Raw genomic sequence first — 21,537 nt, forward strand, 5'->3', positions numbered from 1 at the left:
TAAGAAACTGAGACTGAGGGCTTGTCTACACTAGCTGCTCAATCTGGGGCTGGTCTGGAATATTATACTCCAGATTGGCCCTGATTTGACCACAAGGACAGCTGCATGCACTGGGTCAAATCTGGTGAGATGGTGCATCATCCATACGGGCCAGCCAGTTAACACTACATCACCTTTGCTGTTCGGTCCCCTGTTTCCAGAGATGCCCTGCCACTTCCTCACAGGCAGGAGCCCCACAGGATGTCTGTCCAGTGTGCTGCCACTTCTGCTGAGGTCAGAATGGGGCACCTGTGTGATCAACGTGTGGAGTATAGGAAACCCTCCATCCTAGATCACATGGCTGGATGTCTCCAGAAGACATCACAGCCATCAATTTCAACCCTTTGCCCCATCTAGATTGCATGGCTGGACGCCTCCTGGAAATGTCACAGTCAGTGATCTCAACCCACCCCCATCCCCCTGATTGCATGGCTGGATTTTCTAGGAGGCGTCCAACAATATGATCTAGAATGGGGAGGGTACTCTACCCCCCCTTGTTGATTTCAGGTCACCCCATTTTGACCTCAGCAGAAGCACAAGTACACTGGCTGGGCACTTGCTGGGAGCTGATCAGGCGGTGATGTAGTGGTGGCAGCTCCAAAGGGGATCCATTCCCCTTTCCTGTGCTACTAAGTGGAGGGCAAGGGGGATAGCAATAGCATTTACATTTCTATACCGTTTATCAATGAACTGAGCACTCTCTAAGCAGTTTACAATCTATTAGCCAGTTGCCCCCAACAAGCTGGGTACTCATTTTACTGACCTATGAAAGGAAGGAAGGCTGAGACAACCTTGGAGCCCTGGAATCGAACTCACAACCTTGTTGCTGCAATACCGCCATTTAACCACAGTGCCACCAAGGCTCCCTATCTGCATCCCTATGGGGCTGACGTGGTTCTTGGCATATGAACAACTAGATTGGTCAAATTGGACCTCATCCAGCTATCCACATAGCCAAAAGAACTGGAGGCACTCCAAGATTTCTTGGAAACCCCTGTTTTTTTCCCTGTCTTTGTTTACTCTGGTGCATGTCTTCTCTACCAGTATAGACAAGTACCAAATGAGAAAAGGAATTTTCTAGCATAATTAACATTTGTTAGAAATCTGCAGTCATGCTAGTCGTGTACTCTGGCTAATCTGCAATGGCACTCTGATTGAAGATGGTATTTTAATTTGTGTTATAGTAACAAATTCACTTTAGTTAAAAATAAAAGATCTGGTAGATATTTTGCACATTAAGAGTGAAAGCAGCAGATAAGCTCATGATTTAGAATCAATCGTACTATTCCTCTCAGTTTACTTAATACATATATAATTTTTCTCTGTACTCTGTGTTAGAGAATATTGGATAACTGTGTCAGGGTTTTTTTTTTTTGGTGTAGGATGAACAGGAAGAGCAAGTCAAAGGGGGAAATGTGAATAATACAGGTATATTGCAAGTGATTACAGTTGTGATGGAAGAAAAATAGTGTTGAATGATGACGAGTGTAGAACTGATGATAGAATGGATAGATTTAACATTTTGCACCACATTCGAGCATGACAGTCATTGGCAATATGCAAAGAAATGGTTGACACAAAAATTGTGGATATCTGTTATGTAACATTTTTACATAAATTTTACCTTTGAAATTTAACTTGTGTATTTGTTCTATAAAGATGCATTGCCTGAAGGTTTCAGCCAGCAATTTGGTGAAGAACAACAGAAAACCAGAGCAAAATTTCGTCCTCCTTTGCCACGGTGTGAAAATCCCCAGGTGCCAAACAATAAAAAGAAGGAAGATGACTATGAAAAAAAGGTATTTTATTGGGCATGGGAAAACCTAAGTAAACTTTATTTATTTATTTATTTATTATGCTGCCTTTCTCCTGGAAAGAGACCCAAGGCAGCTCACGAATGTTTGAAGCTTTTTGTTTAAAGGTTGCCAATCTAAAGGGTATATGTTTGTATTTCTTCATGAGACAAAATATAAAATCAGCACAGCTACAATGATTTATCCTATGCTGAAATATTTGATATGTTCATTGTAACAAACAAATTTAGCCAGAACAAATTATTAAGAAATATTATAATGCCTCTGTTTTTGTATTAATGGAAATGTGGGACTGTCATGTTGCTGTTGCTTTGTAGAATGAAATCAATAGATGCTCCCCTAGAAGTGAGATGATCCTACTTGTTCTAAAAAAAAAAAATGTGTTTAGTGGATCACACTTTCATTGGTGAACGTTCTTTCTGTTTTCTATGAACAGTTTAATGTGACAAATCTAAGATTTCAGTCTAAAACATGTATATGAGGGATCAACTTGAGTGGACACAAAGGGATTTACTCCCAGATAAACATACCCATCCAAGTCCTAGTAAATAAAGAAGAAACTTTTGCCAGTGAACTCATCATTTTGGAAAGGGAAGTGGAAACTGCCTTCAAAAAACTGTTTCAAACTACAGAGAGAGAATACAGTCCAGTTGTAACAAAATCGGCTAGTAAATATGGGAAACAAAACAGTGGCCCACAGATTGGAAATAATATACAATACTCATATATTCTAGTCCTCAAGAAAAGGGGAGACCAGGGGTTGTAGTAACCATCAGACCATTGCATTAATCTTCTATATGAGCAAAACATTGCTCAAAAGTATACAACAAAGACTTACCATATATGGTTCGGAAATGCCATATATTGAACGGGTTCAGAAAAAGAAGTTGCATTAGGGATCATATTGCAAATATATGTTGGATAATGGAGCACATGAAAGAATTTCAGAGGAAAACCAGTCTGTGCTTTAGATAGAAAATCCTTTAATTATGTATGTGTAACTTGTAGTCAAGACGAGACGTCGACTTCAAGATAGCATATGGAGAAACAATGGTTTCCAAATGGCAAGGATATCAAGCTAAGACTGTATTTTATCACACTATCTACTTAACTTCTACACTGAAGGTATCATATGTAAAATTGGATTAGACTCTTGTGGAAGGAGGAATGAAAATTAGAGGAAGGAACATTAACAATGTAAGATATGCAGATGACACTCTATTACTGCTACAAAATAGCAAAGCAGGGCTGTTGATGACAGGGCTTCTTGGAGATCCATTGCTTTTGGTAGCCCTGGTTTCACAGTGGTTAAATACCTGTACTGCAGCCACTCACTCATAAACCACAAGGTTGTGAGTCCAATCCCAGCCAGGGGTTCAGGGTTGACTCAGTCTGGCATCCTTCTGTTAAAATGAGTACCCAGCTTGTTGGGGCAATTAGCTTACTGTTGTAAATTGCTTAGAGACTGCTTAGTGCAGTATGAAACGGTATATAAATGAAGCTGCTATTGCTATTGTTATTATAGGGTTGCCTTAAGTTCCAGCCAACTTAATGACAGTTAACAACAAGAAACATGTGTTGTGTTGTGCTCTTATTTTTTGTCTGCTTTCATTGAATGAAGAGTAGTCAAGCAGACTATAAAAATGACTTCTTAAAAAAATGCTTCTTTGGGGCGAAATAGATGGGAAGGAAAAAGCGGCTGGAAGCTGCCTTCTCCAAAGCTGTACTGAAAGCCCACCAACCTCTCCCAAGGTGGCTGGAGTGTGCATGCCATGACCATGTGTCACTTGTACTGTTCCCCCCACCATCCCTGCGCACCTTTGCAGGAGTGGACTGCTGGAGGCTGCTGTCCCATTGGATGGCTATCCCTGTGAACTTGCACACATTCGCATGTACAGCGCTTCACCAGAGTAGGGCATCAAGGCAGAGATGTGCCCATGCAGATGCTGGCAAAGTAAAATCATGCCCCACTTCACCCCATGACCCCTGTTTGACTGTCTGTTTTGTGTACTCCTCTTCATGAGTTGTGTCACGATTTCTCTTTTGGGCACTGCCACCCTCCCTGCTTAGGTATGGATGCTCCATCCCTTTTAAATGTACTCCTGCGACGGATCGCTAAAATACAAAATTAGGGCTTGGAAAGAGCGCCCCTTTAGAGCTGCTATGGTGTTGGTGCATTTATACATACACGTGAACGTGCACACTTTCTGGGAAGAAGCAGAAAAATCCAGCACCTTTTTAGTTTGGCTTTTCTCCACATAGCATGGCTTGGGTGCACTTTCTGGTTGGCTTCAAGACGTATGTCATCTAAATGCCCTGCCTCGAAGCCGGCCAGAAACCTGCTTATTTTGACCATCTGTTTTTCCCCTTTGTTTCTGATGCAGACACCTCAATTTGGTAAACATATGGGGTCTGATCTATTTCTCTAAAGTGTTTTTGTCAGCCCCAAAAACACTCATTCCAAAAAGCAAAGTGAAGAATTCTGAGAGATCCTCTTTTGAGTTCATGAAATGTATAATATTTGTACATAGCATGTGTGGAAAATTTTGCGAAATGAGAGCCAGCATGCTGTAGTGGTTTGAGTGTTGAACTATGATTTTAGAGCCCAAGTTTTGAATCTCCACTCAGTTGTGGAAACCCACTGAGTGACCTTGGACAGATCACACTTTCCCAACACTCAGTGGAAGGTGAAGGTAACGGCAAACCCTCTCTGAACAAATATTGACAAGAAAACCCAATGATTCATTCACATTAGGGCTCTGTAATTGGAAATGGCTTGAGTGCACACAACAACAAATTCCTTTATTGAGAAGGTATGCACAGTGCAGAGGTAAGGCATGCCCTTCAGAGCTGCCCCTACTGAAGTATGTAGCAAATTTGCACTTGTTTATGTAATTTGCGCTAGATTCATATCCTCAGTTTTTGAAACACATCTAAACATTTTCAATCACTTAATATTTTTAACTATTCCAAGGAAAATGTAACAAAACAGAAAGACATCAGCATGAAAGAATGGATTTTGCAATATGCAGAACAACAGAGTGATGAGGAGAAAAGTGAATCTGTGAAAAATTCAGAGGAAGAAAAATTTGACCCGGTAAGTTCATGAGTTTGTTTATATATATTCTAATGTCTTCCACCTTTAACAAATACCATCTTAAAAAGAGGTGGGCTCAGAGTCTCCTAAGATTTTTGCTCTCACCCAGACCTTTATTTCAGCACTGCTGAAAATAATTCCTTCTCAAAACAGTAAATCACATGCCAGAAGCCTTGAGAGGATGTGGTTTATAATTTAAACATAGTTCTTCCCCACCTGTTTAGATAAGAAGACACATTTTTAAAAAAATAGGAGGTGGTCAGGCATCACATATGGTTTGTTTGGTTTCATTGTTTGTGTGTGTTTCAAGTTAGAAAAATTAATACAATGGTTTGGTTTGTTAAAAACCAACATATGCATACTCCTCAGTATAGACAATGAGGCAGGAGTGGACAGCCTTCCAAGATCCATGGGCACTTGCTAGACCTTGGAGGGCTGGACCTTCTGCATGTCCCCATCCCAGTTTTTTATTTATTAATTTTTACTGGAAGTGACACCCCCCCCCCAACTTTTAGGGAAAGTGGGGGGTAATTTCACTTCTCTCCTTCCTTGTGATTTTGGCCCAAGATGGGCCTTTTTTCAAAAACAGAAATCACTTGCAGTTTGGAATAAAACACCATCCTGCCAGCTAATGGAGTGCATGAAAGGCTTAAACATAGCAAAATTGAACCATACATCACCTGGAGAGCACAAGCGGCCTTTTTCAGAAAAAAAAAAAAAGTGGAGGCTACGCCTTGCTTTCCCCTGTAGCTGAGACAACATCCCTCATAATGCCTGCAAACATCCAGTGTAATTCTTGAGGGGAAAGCAAATAACACTTTTTTACATGGTTTGTGAAGGAGATATTAATAGCAAAGTTGGTGCCCTTTCCAACCCTGCTTATAGTAGCATCTTTGGGTGTTACCAAGTGTCCCAGGAGGTCCACTCCTTCGTGCTGACGAACGAAGGAGGATATGGTTGTTCTTTGATGTCTTCAGGTCTCTAAGATATATTTAAGGTGTTTTTTTTTAGAGTATGTGCAAAATATAATTTGTAAAATATGTAATTATTTCATCTGGAACAGAATGAAAGATACTTACATTTGGCTGGAAAACTTGTGGAAGCAAAAGAACAAGCAAGTTCTTCCAAGCAAGACAAAAACAAGCAAGGACAGAAGGTGGCTCAAGAAAAAATCAGACGCATTCAGCAAGGTAAGAGCATTCAATATTAAGGCTGGTATCCAACAGTATCATTCTACTTGTGCATAGGCTGTGCACAAGGAGGAATTTTTCCAGTTCTGCAGTCAGTTGCACAAACGTGTGCCTAGGGACCACAAGAGCAAATGGAGTACCACTTGCTAACGTGAAAATGCAGGCCACCACTAGTGTGCATTGTTTTCTGCTTATTTTAAATGGGATTTAGGTATCCGTCGTAAACCTGAGTGGGCAATTGCACAGGGCCAGAGACAAATTTCTCCATTAGACCTCCCCACAATTCCCATCCCAACAAGCCCAAGATCTCAGTTTTCCTTTGCCATCTCTCTCAAAATAGGAGTAGTATGTGATATTGTATCACTTCCTAGCACCATTTTGAGAGGGACTGCACAGGAAAATGAAGGTATTCAGAAGTAGTACGGGATTCTGGAGTGCTGGTGGAAGTTGGGTGGGGATATTTTTGCATTTTGTCACACATTTGGTGGGCTTTTTGTATTGTTTGGGGCAAGATTTGGCATTTTTTAAAAGGGGGAGGACTTGGGGGTGTTTGGGGGCAGCTGGGTGACACCAGGTCACAAAAATTGTGTTTTTGGGCTGCACAGTGCCCTCCCCTGAAATAAATAGTAAAAGCTTCCTTCCTTGTTGTGTAAAGGCTAGAAAATTGGGATATAAGTTTTTGTATGAATAAATGACTTGTCATATTCAGTACATTAGTGCAGTTAAACTTTTTTATTTTTCAGCATGCAGTCAGTTGATTTAAACAGTTGCCCACAAACCTCTTGATATGCATGAAAACTGCTAATAAGAATTTTCCATATAAGTTTTAGCATTCACTAACATGTGGGAGGTTAAATGGGTGATGGAGATGTAGTCACATAGTACTTCCCAGCCTCGCCCCCTCCTCATGTTCCCACGTATGTGCTCATGTTGAACACACAGGTTTACAGAGGGCTTTCTCTTGGATGCATTTACATTGATCCTGCCTTATCAGGGTTTCCAATCATGGAATCTCTGTTCTGAGTGAAAGTGAATGTGGTTTCAAAACTCCCTGCATACCTGCATTGTCAAGTGCATCAAAAAGACACCATACCTTAAATAATTTGTGATCACAGCATCCAGATTGTGTAGTAGTATCAAAAGTGGCAAAAGGCTTGAGGTGCAATGTTTAACATGAATAATTTTCTAAAAGATTAAGCCTTCAACCTTTTTATAAAAACAAAACAAAACTTTAAAACATGTAATTCCTTTACCCCATTCTGAGCTGAAACTGGCTACATTTCTAGGCTTCCCTGCTGCTGTGTGACTTCAAGTCATTTCTGACTTACGATGAACTTAAGACAAACCTATCATGGGGTTTTCTTGGCAAGATTTGTTCTGAGGAGGTTTTTCATTGCCTTCCCCTGAGGCTGAGAGAGTGTGAGTTGCCCAAGGTCACCCAGTGGGTGTCATGGCTGAGCGGGGAATTGAACCCTGGACTCTAGAGTCATAGTCCAACACTCAGAACACTACACGATGCTGGTTCTCTAGGCTTCCCTAAGGCTTCATTTGTACCAAAAACTGGCATACATTGTTATTACAAAATGAGCTTGATTGTGATAATAATGCATCAGGTAGGCTATAGCAAATGAAGCATCATTGTCTTTTAGGTGATGGTTTCCAACATTTCCTTGTAGCAAGTGCCTCTAAATAATTAATCATGGCTCTAGAGTCAACAATTAATATTACACAGACCATCCCAAAGCCAACACTCCCAAACCTCATAGGTGAATAATGAGTCCTCTGGACAAAGCAAAAGAAGGCTAGATAACCAAGATTATAAGTGACAGGTCCAAACAGAAGTATTAAGTGCTCGAGTATGACTCTTCTTTCATCCTAATACTTATGTGAACAGTACAAGCAGGTTGCTAAGTTTGCTCCCCTGGTCCTTTTCACAGCATGCCACTCTATTCTCAGTCTTGAGCTGCCAGGCTAAAGTGCTAGACACAGGGTAATTATTTCATGTTATTGGGCAGCTCTTAACATTTGGCTCTGCTGCCAAGAGATACTCTAGAACCCATCTGCCTAGTGACACAAACGATGAATATTATATCCTCCCTTCCAGGAGCAGCCAGGATTTCTCCTAACATGAGGAAACATTCATCCACCCTGTCTTTGAATGATGAAATTTATGTTCTCTCTTGGCAGAAATGGGGGTACTGGAAGAACATCCTGTGTTTAATCCTGCTATCAAAGTTACAAACCAGCCAAGTGAAAAGAAAAAGAATCCTGTGCGTATTGAAACAGATAGTGCTCTCAATCTGAATGTGCTTGAAAAATCTCAAGCTCCTCCTGAGGAACAAAAAGGTATGGGAAAGTTTGTTTAAATCAGCATTTCCACTTTTATTGAAAATTCTCTACAGTCCTTACATAGAAGCATAATGAGGAGACCACCCAAAATGATTATTATATAGGGAGCTAGATAACAGCTTTTCTAACATGAGTCAGTACATACTGTTCAGTGTGAAATATGTTAGTCTTGTCAAGTCTTTAGTGTGGATTTATAGTATTTTCCCATAATATTCACATGTATTTATGCCCTAAACTATTTTGTTATCTTTTTAATCCCTTTGAATTCAGCAAAAAAGAAAGAACCTCATGATGTGAGGAATTTTGATTATACTGCTCGAAGCTGGACTGGAAAATCTCCCAAACAGTTTTTGATAGATTGGTGCAGAAAACATTATCCCAAGTCCCCAAATCCTTCTTTTGAAAAAGTTCCAGCAGGAAGATACTGGAAATGTAGGTATGTAGTGCTAGTAATAATATATTTTATGTTGATTTGGCATTATAGTTTCAGTGCCTGTTATATTTATTTCAATATAATGATGGTGAATAGAAAAACTGACTTCTTTACATACTTCATATACTTTACATAGTTAAGATGTTCATAAAATAAGGGAAAGATTTAAATGTGCAGTCTCATTTATCTATACAATAAACTATTGAATTAGGTTTATGTTTTCCCCATGTTTACAGTAGACATAAGTAACAGGCAACTGAGGAATAGAAAAACTTGTGTACCCAAATCTGTAGTGAATCCTTACTATAACTAGGTTCTCAGATATTGTCCTGTGAAAACCTGGGCAATTTTTACATACATTCTATAGCAAATACATATCAAAGCATTTTTTCTGACATACCATTAGACTGTTTATAATAGTTTTTCCCCTGTGTTACCAGTCAACATGGTGTTGGAGACTTAGTCTACATCTACACAGCAGAAGTAATCCAGATTGACACCTCTTTTACTGCCACGGCTCAGTACTATGGAATTCTGGGAAATGCACTTTTGTGAGACTTTTAGCCTTCTCTGTCAGAGAGCTCTGATGCCACAATACACTATAATTCCCAGAATTCCATAGCATTGAGCCATGGCAGTTAAAGTGGTGTCAGCCTGGATTATTTCTGAAGTGCAGATGCAGCCTTGGAGAAATGATCAACAGATCAGGACTGATTACGACCATCTTATCTAAACTTCTACAGTAGCAATAGTAGAGTTTTCAGTGTGAGGCCTTTTAGCACCTCTATGCCACAGATGGGGGAACCTGTGACCTGAAAGCCTTATTGTACTACACCTGTCATTCTCTCACCACTACCCATGCTAACAAAGGCTGATGGGAATTCAAGTTGAGCAACAAATAAAGAGCCACAAGTTCTAATTCCTACTTTATAGCATGGTAATTAAAAACAAAACAAAACCACTCTTCAGCCTCTTGAAGATAAAAAATATGGGAAAAATACAAAAGTTCTTAAAAACAGCATAATACAGCTATTACATTATTTTGGTTTAATTTTGAAACACACCTTCTAAGCAGTGTCATTCCATTAGACAACTTCTGAGTAGCATACATAGGATAATGCTGTTAGCTTGCACCAAGAATTAGTGAAGTCTTTCAAACACATGTATTCCTGTGCACACATGAACATAAACAGCTAGATAGATAAGCTAGTGAAGTTGTATAAAATGTAGTTGTGGAGGGCTTGGAACAAAACAGACATAAAGCAAAGCAAGGAGAAAATGTTTTATATAATACACCTTGTGTTAGTGATGATCCCAAATATGTAGAGCAATCAAATTTGAGTACTTGCGGTTCAACAATACATTTTATTAGGAGGCCAAAATGACTAAAATGACTTCTGTATGTTTTGTATCAACTGTTTTAAAGGGTAAGAGTTACAAAGTCAGCAGATGATACATTAGTGGTGTGTCCAACAATCGTCACAGAGGACAGCATGCAGGCCCAACATCTGGGTGCTACATTAGCACTGTATCAGTTAACAAAAGGACAGGTGAGAATTTCAATATGATTGGGCTCTGAAAGCTTTTTCTGGCTTGAAAATTTTAAAACTGGACATTTGTTCAACAGGAGTTGGTTTATACGCATGTGCACATTCATCAGTTAGTGACTGTAAGTAGTGACTCTTGTAGGTTTAAATATGTACCATGCAGTGAAGGTTGATAGACCTGACTGGTTTCCATGTCACCTTCAGAAAGTTTCTTGTTGATATTGGATGGATTGTTGATATGTAGTCAGTCTTTGAACTGAGACTATTGAAAGAATAACTATTCTAGACCAGAGCCCAAATTATATTTGTTTTAATTGGGACCTGTGGGCAATTAAAATCCATGAGGTAATAGTTGGAGAAGAACTAGATGGGTTCAACTGAGTATGGCAGTTAGCCCATGTTAGACTCTATTCCAAGGATGTGGAATGTGTCTGCAATCAGATGTTGCTGGACTACAGCCCCCATCATCCCTCAACACTGACAGTGGTGGCTAGAGTAAATGGGACTTCCAGAACCATGCATTTTCTGCCCTTGGTTTAGGCTATGTATGTGTGTGATTTTCTCCAGAAGAGCCTGAACAAAACAGAGTCTCCTTCAGGTGAAAACACAGGAGGAACAAGCATTTGATAACCCACTATGCTGTGTTGATCATGACTGTATGAACAGAATCGTTTATATCTGTGCTGGTATAGACTTCACTTTAGGAGTTGATATGTATTGGAATTGACCAGAGGTCAACACTGAGATTAAACAGTTTAATTTTGGGATGAGTGGGATGTGATTTCAAAACTAGATTCTCTGGGTTGGATGCAAATGGCATTTGAGGTTGGTGTATAATAGCATGGAACAATTCTGGATGCATATGAATGTATGATATAGCACGCTGTTGTGATGATGGAATAGTATATGCTAAGGAGGGGCACAGAAGCTTTATTAGCTTGACTAAAATAACATTCATGTTGAAAAATAGGTTATATGGCCTTTAAGCTTGTAGTAAATGAGGAGTAGTATTGCTGCAATTCTGTGTATGCCTACCTGAGAGAGAGAAACTCTTTTTAAAAGCCTTGTTTTGTATCTCTTCTGCAGTCAGTCCATCAGTTGCTTCCTCCCACATACCGAGATGTTTGGTTAGAATGGAGTGATGCTGAAAAGAAAAGGGCAGAGGAAAACAAGATGGAAACCAACAAGCCCCGTGATCAATTCATTGCCAAACTATTACACAAACTGAAACAGCAGCAGCCACAACTGCAGTTAGAGGAAAGCAAGCCCAAAATATCAGAAGATGCAGAGGACTCCTGGGAAAATTTAGTTTCTGAAGAGGACTTCAGTGGACTCTCCCTTGGGAGCCCAGTTATAGATGACTTGGCACCTACAAGGACCCTCTTTAAAAAACTTCAGAGTACTCCTAAATATCAGAAGCTTTTAAAAGAAAGAGAGCAATTACCTGTGTTTAAATATCGACATTCCTTGATAGAAACCCTTAAGAAGCACCGAGTGTTGGTTGTAGCTGGTGAAACTGGCAGTGGCAAAAGTACCCAAGTTCCACATTTTTTGTTAGAGGATTTGCTGCATAATGAGCAAAATTTGAATAAATGTAATATTGTTTGCACCCAACCTCGAAGAATCTCAGCAGTGAGTTTGGCAACTAGAGTATGTGAAGAACTGGGTTGTGAAGGTGGACCTGGTGGAAAAGTAAGAAATTTTAAGGATCCTGTATTCTAATGTGTACAGACTACTTTTAAAGAATATAATGGGAGACCAAAAGCCTTTCACGTAATAAAACTACTACACACACTTGTTGCTCTTAGGAATTTCAAGGAGGTCTATTAAAGGCAGCTGAGTACTGATTCTAAGTAATAACTGAAGCCACTGAGTAGTAATTTTGACTTTTTATTAATGTTGCTGGTACTTTATTATTGAAGGGTTGGAATTATTATCCAACAAGCAGAAACATCACATAAAGAATAATTCTGAACGTAGTGGTATGTAATCAGAGGTTCTATAGGCAGGCTAAGATCGTCAATAGCTTTAAGAAGGAATGAGAAAGGATAAAGGTTTGGCAAGTTTGGCTTTACCATCTTGTGCTGCAGTGACTAGGGAAGTTACCCATGCTGGAACGTCATCTTTTCTGCTATTTTTGGAGATGCAGGGACTGTTCCAAATTGAACCTGTTAACATTGGAAAAATACATTGGCAGTTCATATGCTTCTCTGAATGCCTTCCCAAGCCAGCATAACTTTTACAAAATGAGAACTATTTTCTTTGGATTTGGATGGTATGATTTGAATGGAGAGAATGGCAGAGCTAACATCATAAATGTTTTCCTTCAGTTCTTCTAAATCATCCTGTGCATTCACTGAGCATTCACTTTGAACTGATCCTTGCAAATGTCCCAGCAATAAGATGGCATCTAAATATAGCACTGAAACCAGTTAAGATTCCATATTTTGTCTTCTAATCTATTTTATTTTTTTCTTTTAAAATAAGAATTCTTTGTGTGGCTATCAAATCCGTATGGAATCCAGAACAGGCGAGGCCACTAGATTGCTTTACTGTACAACAGGAGTTCTTCTTCGGAAGCTGCAAGAAGATGTCCTTCTGTCCAATGTGTCTCATGTTATAGTAGATGAGGTTAGCAACACTTTCATCATCATCTGAGAGAGGTGGGAAATCTGTAGAACAAAATGTTTTATAGTAATTTCTGCCACATTTTAAAACTCATTCTTTGTCCTTTTTCTTCAAGGTTCATGAAAGAAGTGTTCAATCAGATTTCTTACTAATTATTCTGAGGGAGATATTGCACAAACGTTCCGATCTGCATCTTATTTTGATGAGTGCCACTGTAGATAGCGAGAAATTCTCCAGCTATTTCACTCATTGTCCCATTATAAGAATTTCTGGAAGAAGTTATCCCGTAGAGGTAAATATATGGTTGTTTGTGTAATTATATCTGAGGGTTGTTTGTGTAATTATATCTGAAATTTCATAGAATTTTACATTTCTTTGCTGAAATAAATTAGTAATTTCTGATGGGCCCATATTGTTTCAAGGGGAGAAAGAATTCAGCATGAGCTGCCACACAATCCATGTTAATTTTATATTGCATCTTTTTTTACAATCTTTTTTACCTGCTCTTATTATTATTATTATTATTATTATTATTATTATTACTTATATTCTGCTTTTTCCCAAAGGAATCAAAGCGTATTCCAACAGTATAAATAAAACATCAAACAATTAAAAATTACAATTTAGCTATTGGATATTATGGAATTTTCTTTGTTTTTAACGTTGGTTGTTTAATAGTATTTTCTTAGTTATAATTAATGTTTTTAGCCACATCAAAAGCACTTTCTTTTTCTATAAGCATCACAGAGATCTTGAAAAGAAACAACATGTTTCAGTGCAAATGCATCTCACAGAGGGCCGCTGTATGGAGGCCATTTGAATTTTTTTTCACATGGTAAATTCATGTGTAGCTCAACTGCTTTCTAGATATAAAGTTTCTAACTGACTAGCACATGTTCCTCAAGTTAGTGTATAAGTAGATGTTTTATTATCATGTTTTATCCCTTGACTATTCTAAAATCAGGCTCTCAATATATTACTTAGTATAACATCAGTTTGAATACAAATTCTGCAAAAATCTCACTGTCTTACACAAAATGGTAAAAACCAGTGGAGGACACAGGGGAAACAAGGAGATACAAAGAATATGTAATATGCCTTAAAACATAAGGAGAAATTAGAAGAAACAGTTCTTAAACATCTTTCCTTAATTATTATGTACCAGTCATATACTCACACACTGAACATAGCAATTACAGTAAAGGGGTGCATAAATAAATGTAGCTCTATTTGACTTAATATAAACTGGTCTAAAATTAGTTAGGGCTGTAAAAGTTAATGCTGCTAGGTCTGGATTTCAAATGGTGACAGAGCAGTTTCTGATAACTTTGACCAGGGCCCTTTCATACTACACAGTCATAGCACACTGATTCCCCTTTAACTGTCATGGCAACTAAAGCTCTCTGACTGAGAATTCTAAATATCTCTCTAAACTGCAAATCCTAGGATTCCATATAATGGAACCATGAAATTGTATAGTGTAAAAGGGCCCTAGGCATGTTAGTGCAAGGGAAGCTTATTTCTGGGTGATCTGATACCAGGATAACAGTTGAACATCCAGATCCTTCACATTGTTTTTAGCTGCAAGATTCAGATAGCAGCGTGCAGTGTGGAAGTTAATGTGTTACTTGTGTCTAGTAGGTAAGCAAGGGCTACCAATCTTTGGCTTACATGCTATGCAGAACAAAACCTCTTTTGCCAGCAATTTTTCCCTTGGACTTGAACAAAATTGTATATTCAGTGTTTACTTCGTTTTAAACATCTCTAGGTGTTCCATATTGAAGATGTGATAGAGGAAACAGGTTTTGTTTTGGAGAAAGACTCTGAATATTGTCAGAAGTTTTTAGAAGAGGAGGAGGAAATAACAATAAATGTTACAACCAAAGGAGGAGGAGTTACCAAGTATGAGGTAAGATTCTATATCTATAGATGATCCTGTTAATGACATTAAAGCTGCTGTTCTTTGGAAAGGCAGTTCCTATTTTCAGGAACAATATTTCAATGCATATATACTGTGCTTTGAGAACCCAGCAAATGTCTTGTCTGAACTTTGCCATGAGGATGCTCATGTATACAAAGATCATATGAAAGTTAACAGGCCTCAGGGTATTACATAATTATCCTGTAAGGTAGGTTGGATCCTATATAGGTTCCTGGCTGAAAAGGGTATTGAATTCAAGAATTCTACTACCTATTCAACACTAGATGTCTTAACAGACCTTTTTAAAGAAGGCAGTCACAGGTGCATATTTGTCTGAAGTGACACTATCACTGTGGATTAACATATGCGTCCCTTGCACACTGTGCAACCAAAGTTCAGTTTGGGAAAGTGACATTTATGGAGATCCTCTTCCGGTGTTCACACACCATGGCCTTCCCCCTGGAGTAATGTTCCACCATCTATCTATGTGGTTTTCTCTGTGAGCTGAACAAGGAGAAAGAAGCAGGCGAGTCTCATTCAAACACTCTAGTTGTGGATCCAGCCACATATGACTGGGTTTTGTAACTTTTTAAAATAATTAGTTTGTATGGGTTGAGTGAACTCCAGGCAACTTTCATGGCTCCCCTTTTCACTTTACCCTCACAACAACACTAATGTAGGTCAGGCTGAAAGAGCAAGAATGAGTATGATTGGTCCATGTTCCCCAATTAGTTTCAATAGAACTATTTAGTGTGGATCCCTATGGTCCCAGTCTAGCACTCAATGCCATTGTCTTAAGTCATTTACACACAGGTGTGTTAATGGTTGTGATGTAAACAGCAAATAGCAGAGATACCTGTTTTATTACCTCTTTTCAGTGCTTATGTTCCTATTATTTCCCCTATTTTTAGGAAAGTATCCCAAATCAGACTGCACAAAGTTTTGATTTAGGCCCTTACTATCAAAAATACAGCAGTCGAACACGGCAAGCCATCTTCTATATGAATCCCTGCAAGATCAACTTTGATCTCATCTTGGAGCTGCTTGCATTTTTAGGTATGTTTTTGTTTTGTTTTACCAGAATATTCCATTGAAAAGCATTTCAGTAAAGAAAACAAAAATTATGACCATGGAAAATTTACACAATTTCTTCCTAGACAATGAAGAAATAGAAATAGTAAAAGAGTTCTCAGTCCTGAGATCAAACAGTGATCAGAATGGGGACTGCAGTCAAGAAATTATAAGAAGCCTTATAATTATAAGAATGGGGGCAGCAGCTACGAAAGAACTAGAAAAGATCCTAAAAATGTAAAGCTATACACCGGAGCATGAAAATTAGAATCATACAAGCCATTGTATTCCTTATTACCATGTATGGATGCTAGAGCTGAACAGTTAGTTAAAAAAACAGATAGGAAGAAAATCCATTCATTTGAGATGTGGTGCTGAGAAGATTGCTGAGGATGTAATGGACAACCAAAAAGACAAATAAATGGGTTGTACAGCAGATCAAGCCAGAAATCTCCCTAGAAACCAAGATGACTAGACTAAGGTTGTCATACTTTGGACATATCATGAAAAGGCATGACTCACTGGAAAAAAACAATAATACTAGGAAAGGTGGAGGGAAGTAGAAAGAGAAGAAGGCCACATGGCAGATGGATGGACTGTATTAAAGAGCTTATACACATTCTTTCACAATTAAATGGTGGGAAATACTGTTTGATGTATGAGTTTCTAATCGTAGTTGGGGCTTTTTTTCATTTTTGAAAAAAGTAACTTTTTACTCTTCTCTTGTTAATTACTATCTAATTGTGATTCCTTACAGATAGAACTCCGCAATTCAAAAATGTCGAAGGAGCTGTTTTGATCTTTTTACCAGGTCTTGCTCATATCCAGCAATTATATGACCTCATTGCAACTGACAGAAGATTTGATCTAAGACGCAGGTAAATTGCTAATTTAAATATATATTAACATTTGCAGAATGAAAGTTGTCTAAGTATATAATATTAATGTAACTTTCCATCTAACTTAAAGATAGAAGTCAAAATAATTGAATGTGTAATGTTCTTTTTTTATATATATGTATGTAATCTTATATAAAGTAAGACATTTGATTGTGTACACTGTATTTTTGTGGGTTTTCTTCAGGCACCAGTTAATAGCACTACATTCGGTTCTCTCCACTCAAGACCAAGCAGCTGCATTTGCTCTGCCTCCTTTTGGTATCAGAAAGGTATGCTTTTATATGCCTGTAACTTTTGAGTGGTATTTTACTTTGCATTTGAAGCTGATATTTCCTTCTTCTTTTATTGTTGTAATAGCCACCTCACAAATGAGGGGGAAAATCTATTTCATACATCTTAAAACATGGCATTTCTTCTATTAAATTGCTCATATGCCTAAAATGGGTCTGGCTTGAACCTGTGTTTTAAACATATCATGTTGCTGTGCTGGAAAGTTCATTCTTACCAAGTTACCCTGAATCCATTTAAATCATAATCTGATGCCTAGTTACAATATGGATGAGAAATTGTGTTCTTCTAGGGCTGTGGTAGTACCCTTAAAGGCATTAGATCCCATCTGATTTTGGAAGCTAAGCACGTTCCACTCTGGTTAGTACATGAATGGGAGACTTCAAATGCATGTCACATGCCATCAGCTTTATTTCAGAGGAAGGAACTGGCAAAATGAACATTAAGTCTTGTGGGATTGCTATAAATAGACAAGTGTCTTAAAGGTGTGCGTGCACATGCACACAAATGCAGAGCATGGACCCCAACAGCTTCTCCAGGGCTGTCAGCAATCCACTGCCATTCCAAGCATACTGTAATTCTGATTAATAAGAGGTGATTCACCCCACACTCTTTTCTGGAATAGTTTTGGATGAATGGCTCAGGACAGGAGCAGGGTAAAAGTACTTGGGCAAAAGTAGTGTTTAGTTTCATTCTTTTTCAGACGCCTTGAACATTCCACATGATACCAATGTGGATCGATTAAAAATCAAAACAGTTTTAAATCTCCAAAAAAAAAAGCACTTCTGTTTTTCCACACTTCTCCCTTTACAAAGAAGGGGAACCTTCCATATGATCATATAAGGGTCATAAACTCATTGTTGTTTACATTAAGTTTAGACATCATTTTAAACTGATGTATCCTTAAAAAGCAATTATAACATTTAATTATAACAAAAACAAATTAAAATCAGAAACTGGAATTAAATCATTTTACTAAATAGATAAAGTATCTACGGTTAGTGTAATGGGACTTAATGGGTTTGATGATAGTTTTAGGCACGCTTAGAATATTATTAGAATTAAAATTAGTAATTTAAATTCTTGAAAATTACCATCAGTCTTCTATTAAGCATGACTCGTTCTCGATCTAGTACAGTGGCCTGAATCTTAGCTTTCCTTATGTACAAAACAAAGTTTCCGTGTGTTAAACTGAACTCTCCTGTCTCTCCCTTTCTCATGCTCCTTCTTGTTCCCTAAGTGTACTCCCAATGATTTAGGGACCCTTGGGAATGTGAGTTCCTCTTATACAAATGGTTGTTCATAAGTATTAACTCCAAGGCATACGTTCCTGTAAATAAATGAGGCACAAAACACTTGAATATTTTCTCTTTCTTTTACAGATTGTTTTAGCTACAAATATTGCTGAAACGGGTATTACTATACCAGATGTTGTTTTTGTAATTGATGCTGGGAGAACAAAAGAAAACAGGTAAAGAGATATCCCCTACTTGAAGATGGACACCACAACACTTTGTTTTGTTTAATTATACACAGCAGTGTAAAGTTCTACTTTATCTTCTAATAGTAATGTCCTGAGGTAGTTTACTTCCTAGAAAACTCATGTACATCAAAATACCACTTTCTCTTTTGACAGAGGTCTCATGAGGTATAGTTTTTTGTGGATTTTTCAGGCTATGTTATTGCACTCCTGCCTTTCCAGGTCACACATTATATAAACCCAAGTCCTTTCCAGGCAAACATTCTCTGAAGATGCCAGCCACAGATGCTGGCGAAACGTCAGGAAGAAACTTTTCTGGAACATGGCCACATAGCCCGAAAAACCCACAAAAAACTATGGATGCCGGCCATGAAAGCCTTCGACTTTACTTGAATATAATTGTTCCAATTATAAGAGAATATAAAGTAGATTTTGTGGAATTCTGAGAAACTGATTAGCATATTTGCTTGTAGTGAGAGAAGAGTCCTTAGATTTATCATTTGCTAGGCTTAAATATTCAAATTTTTGCTAAATATCATTTTCCAGATACCATGAAAGCAGTCAGATGAGTTCACTGGAGGAGACTTTTGTCAGTAAAGCTAGTGCACTACAACGTCAAGGGAGAGCCGGCCGTGTGAGGGATGGATTCTGCTTTCGAATGTACACAAGAGACAGGTAAAACTGCTTCAGCTGTCAAAATTCTGAGATTTAAGCAAGCACTATTTTAATAGAGAACTATATGTTAAGCAGAAAGCACTTGAGTTGCAAATAAGCATTCTGGTACTTCAATTTCCTGATCCGTGATTACTGTATATATTCATGTATAAGTCTAGAAATTTTAGTCAAAAAATTGACCCCAAAAATCTGAGTTGACTTATCCATGGGTCAATGTAAGTACTGTACTTTAACTTTTATTTAAAAAGGAACCATGCCCTGGTGAAAAGCAAGAGCACAATCTGTCCTGGAAGCATTGACTCCCCTCTATTCTCTCATCCAGCCAGCCAGCCAACCTTTAGGGTGAGCACAAACAGTTGTGTCTTCTGGAATTTTGTAAATTGTTTGGCTTTGTTTTCCGTGATTCATCCTTTAGATCCTTTGTCACATGCCCCTAGGTTTTACCCTCAATTTATACACAGGTCATATCAAAATCCATAATTTTGGCCACAAAACCTACCCTTGGCTTATGCATGAGGTTGACTTATAGTCACATATATACATGTAATCCCCTACAAAAATAATACTTAAATGCAAGGAGTTTTAATCTTACCATCAAGCAATAACATTTTGATGTTACTTACAGTTTCTATAATATTTTACTCTATTGTATATTTTATGTCACACTTTTATTTTATGCCATATTGTATTTTAAAGCTCTTAAGAAGCATTTAGTTGTTTGTTTGGGTTTTTACTGTATTGTATTTTTAACCTTTTAAGAAGCATTTGTTGATGTACAAGTGAAATAAAATTTTACCATCCGTTTCACAGCATAGATTGACAGCCATTGAAAGAATAAGCAGAATTAAACAGGAGTCTTAGTTTTAAATATTTGCCCTGAGTTGACTTTTCCAGTATCCATAATCAAGAAAATGCTTTTCAGTTTAATTCACATTAACAATTTCCTATATGGTTATGTTCCTGGGTACAGATTCACATGAATGAATCCAGAAAAATATGCCAGCTTCATTCTGTCCTGTATTTTTTGCAGATTTGCAAGTTTCCTAGAGTACTCTGTTCCAGAAATATTACGGGTACCCTTAGAAGAACTGTGTCTTCACATCATGGTAGTATCTCATTTCTTCTTTAATTATGAATTCTTTTGACTCTACCAGACATGAGAGTTTGGATTAGTTTACCATCATTATTAGATTTTCTGATTGTAACCCCTCAGCCAAGAGGTTATTTAAAAAGTTATAAATTATCTCTGAAGATGAGCTTGAGGAACAAGCAGTTATATAATATTGCATTTGCATATATAATATGCAGATGTACCCAGATAAAGGAAAATGTGTTTAAGGAATGTCTTTTCATAAGTCAGAATGTATTGTATACTTTGCCCAAGACAGAAACAGCACATGTAAGCATGAAATCTTAGAGCTTAGCATTTGTACTAGAAATGTCCAGAAAGCTCCAGAAAGAAAGGACTGAGCTTACTCCAAGAAGTTATAGATGTAGTTGGTTCAAGCAGCTGAGTTCATTACATATTGAGAAGACAAGGGCTTTTTAAAAAGGGAATTAAAAGGAACATGGGGTCTTCTTTTAGGAGGTGATCATACTCTGTCAGAAGTTTCAGATCAGCCTACCATAAGTCTGTACCTTCATTATTGATGTTGTTAACCACCCTCAAGTTAATTTTGATTCATGACAACCCTGTGCATGAGACCTCTCCAAGCCCCCTTGTCCTTATCCTCTCTGCTCAGGTCCTGCAGGCCCAAGCCCATGTCTTCCCTGATCGATTCTAGCCATCTGGCATTTGGTCTTCCTCTTTTTCTGTTGCTTTCCACCTTGCCTAGTATCATTGCTTTTTTTAATTATTGATTTTTCCTCATTATGTGGCTAAAGTGCAACAGCCTCAATTTAGTCATCCTGGCTTCCAGGAATAGTTTTGGCTTGATCTGTTCTAGAACCCATTTGTTTGTCTTCTTGGCTGTCCACAGTATCCTCAGCAATCTTCTCCAGCACCACATCTCAAACGAGTTGATTTTCTTTCCATCTGCTTTTTTCACTAACCAGCTCTCACATCCGTACATAGTGATGGGGAATTCAGTGGCTTGCACCATCCTC

General features: G+C 38.1%; 1 protein-coding gene across 1 annotated transcript in view; it reads left to right on the forward strand.

Moving 5' to 3' along the window:
- LOC149324032 (ATP-dependent RNA helicase DHX29-like) overlaps positions 1–21,537 on the forward strand; it is a 36,397-nt gene that overhangs the window by 2,641 nt on the left and 12,219 nt on the right. The window contains exons 5-20 of the mRNA XM_089495642.1: positions 1,699–1,838; positions 4,828–4,950; positions 6,014–6,140; positions 8,328–8,486; positions 8,760–8,925; positions 10,349–10,472; positions 11,556–12,161; positions 12,957–13,100; positions 13,213–13,389; positions 14,866–15,006; positions 15,930–16,074; positions 16,847–16,967; positions 17,173–17,257; positions 18,659–18,747; positions 19,303–19,431; positions 20,462–20,537. Of these exons, the coding sequence (XP_089351768.1) occupies positions 1,699–1,838; positions 4,828–4,950; positions 6,014–6,140; positions 8,328–8,486; positions 8,760–8,925; positions 10,349–10,472; positions 11,556–12,161; positions 12,957–13,100; positions 13,213–13,389; positions 14,866–15,006; positions 15,930–16,074; positions 16,847–16,967; positions 17,173–17,257; positions 18,659–18,747; positions 19,303–19,431; positions 20,462–20,537 (2,552 nt within the window). The remainder of the gene's footprint in view (positions 1–1,698; positions 1,839–4,827; positions 4,951–6,013; positions 6,141–8,327; positions 8,487–8,759; positions 8,926–10,348; positions 10,473–11,555; positions 12,162–12,956; positions 13,101–13,212; positions 13,390–14,865; positions 15,007–15,929; positions 16,075–16,846; positions 16,968–17,172; positions 17,258–18,658; positions 18,748–19,302; positions 19,432–20,461; positions 20,538–21,537) is intronic.

The sequence above is a fragment of the Sceloporus occidentalis genome, unplaced genomic scaffold, assembly GCF_023333645.1.
Source record: "Sceloporus occidentalis isolate IW3139 unplaced genomic scaffold, rSceOcc1.0.p SCAF_1, whole genome shotgun sequence".
Classification (NCBI taxonomy): Eukaryota; Metazoa; Chordata; class Lepidosauria; order Squamata; family Phrynosomatidae; genus Sceloporus; species Sceloporus occidentalis.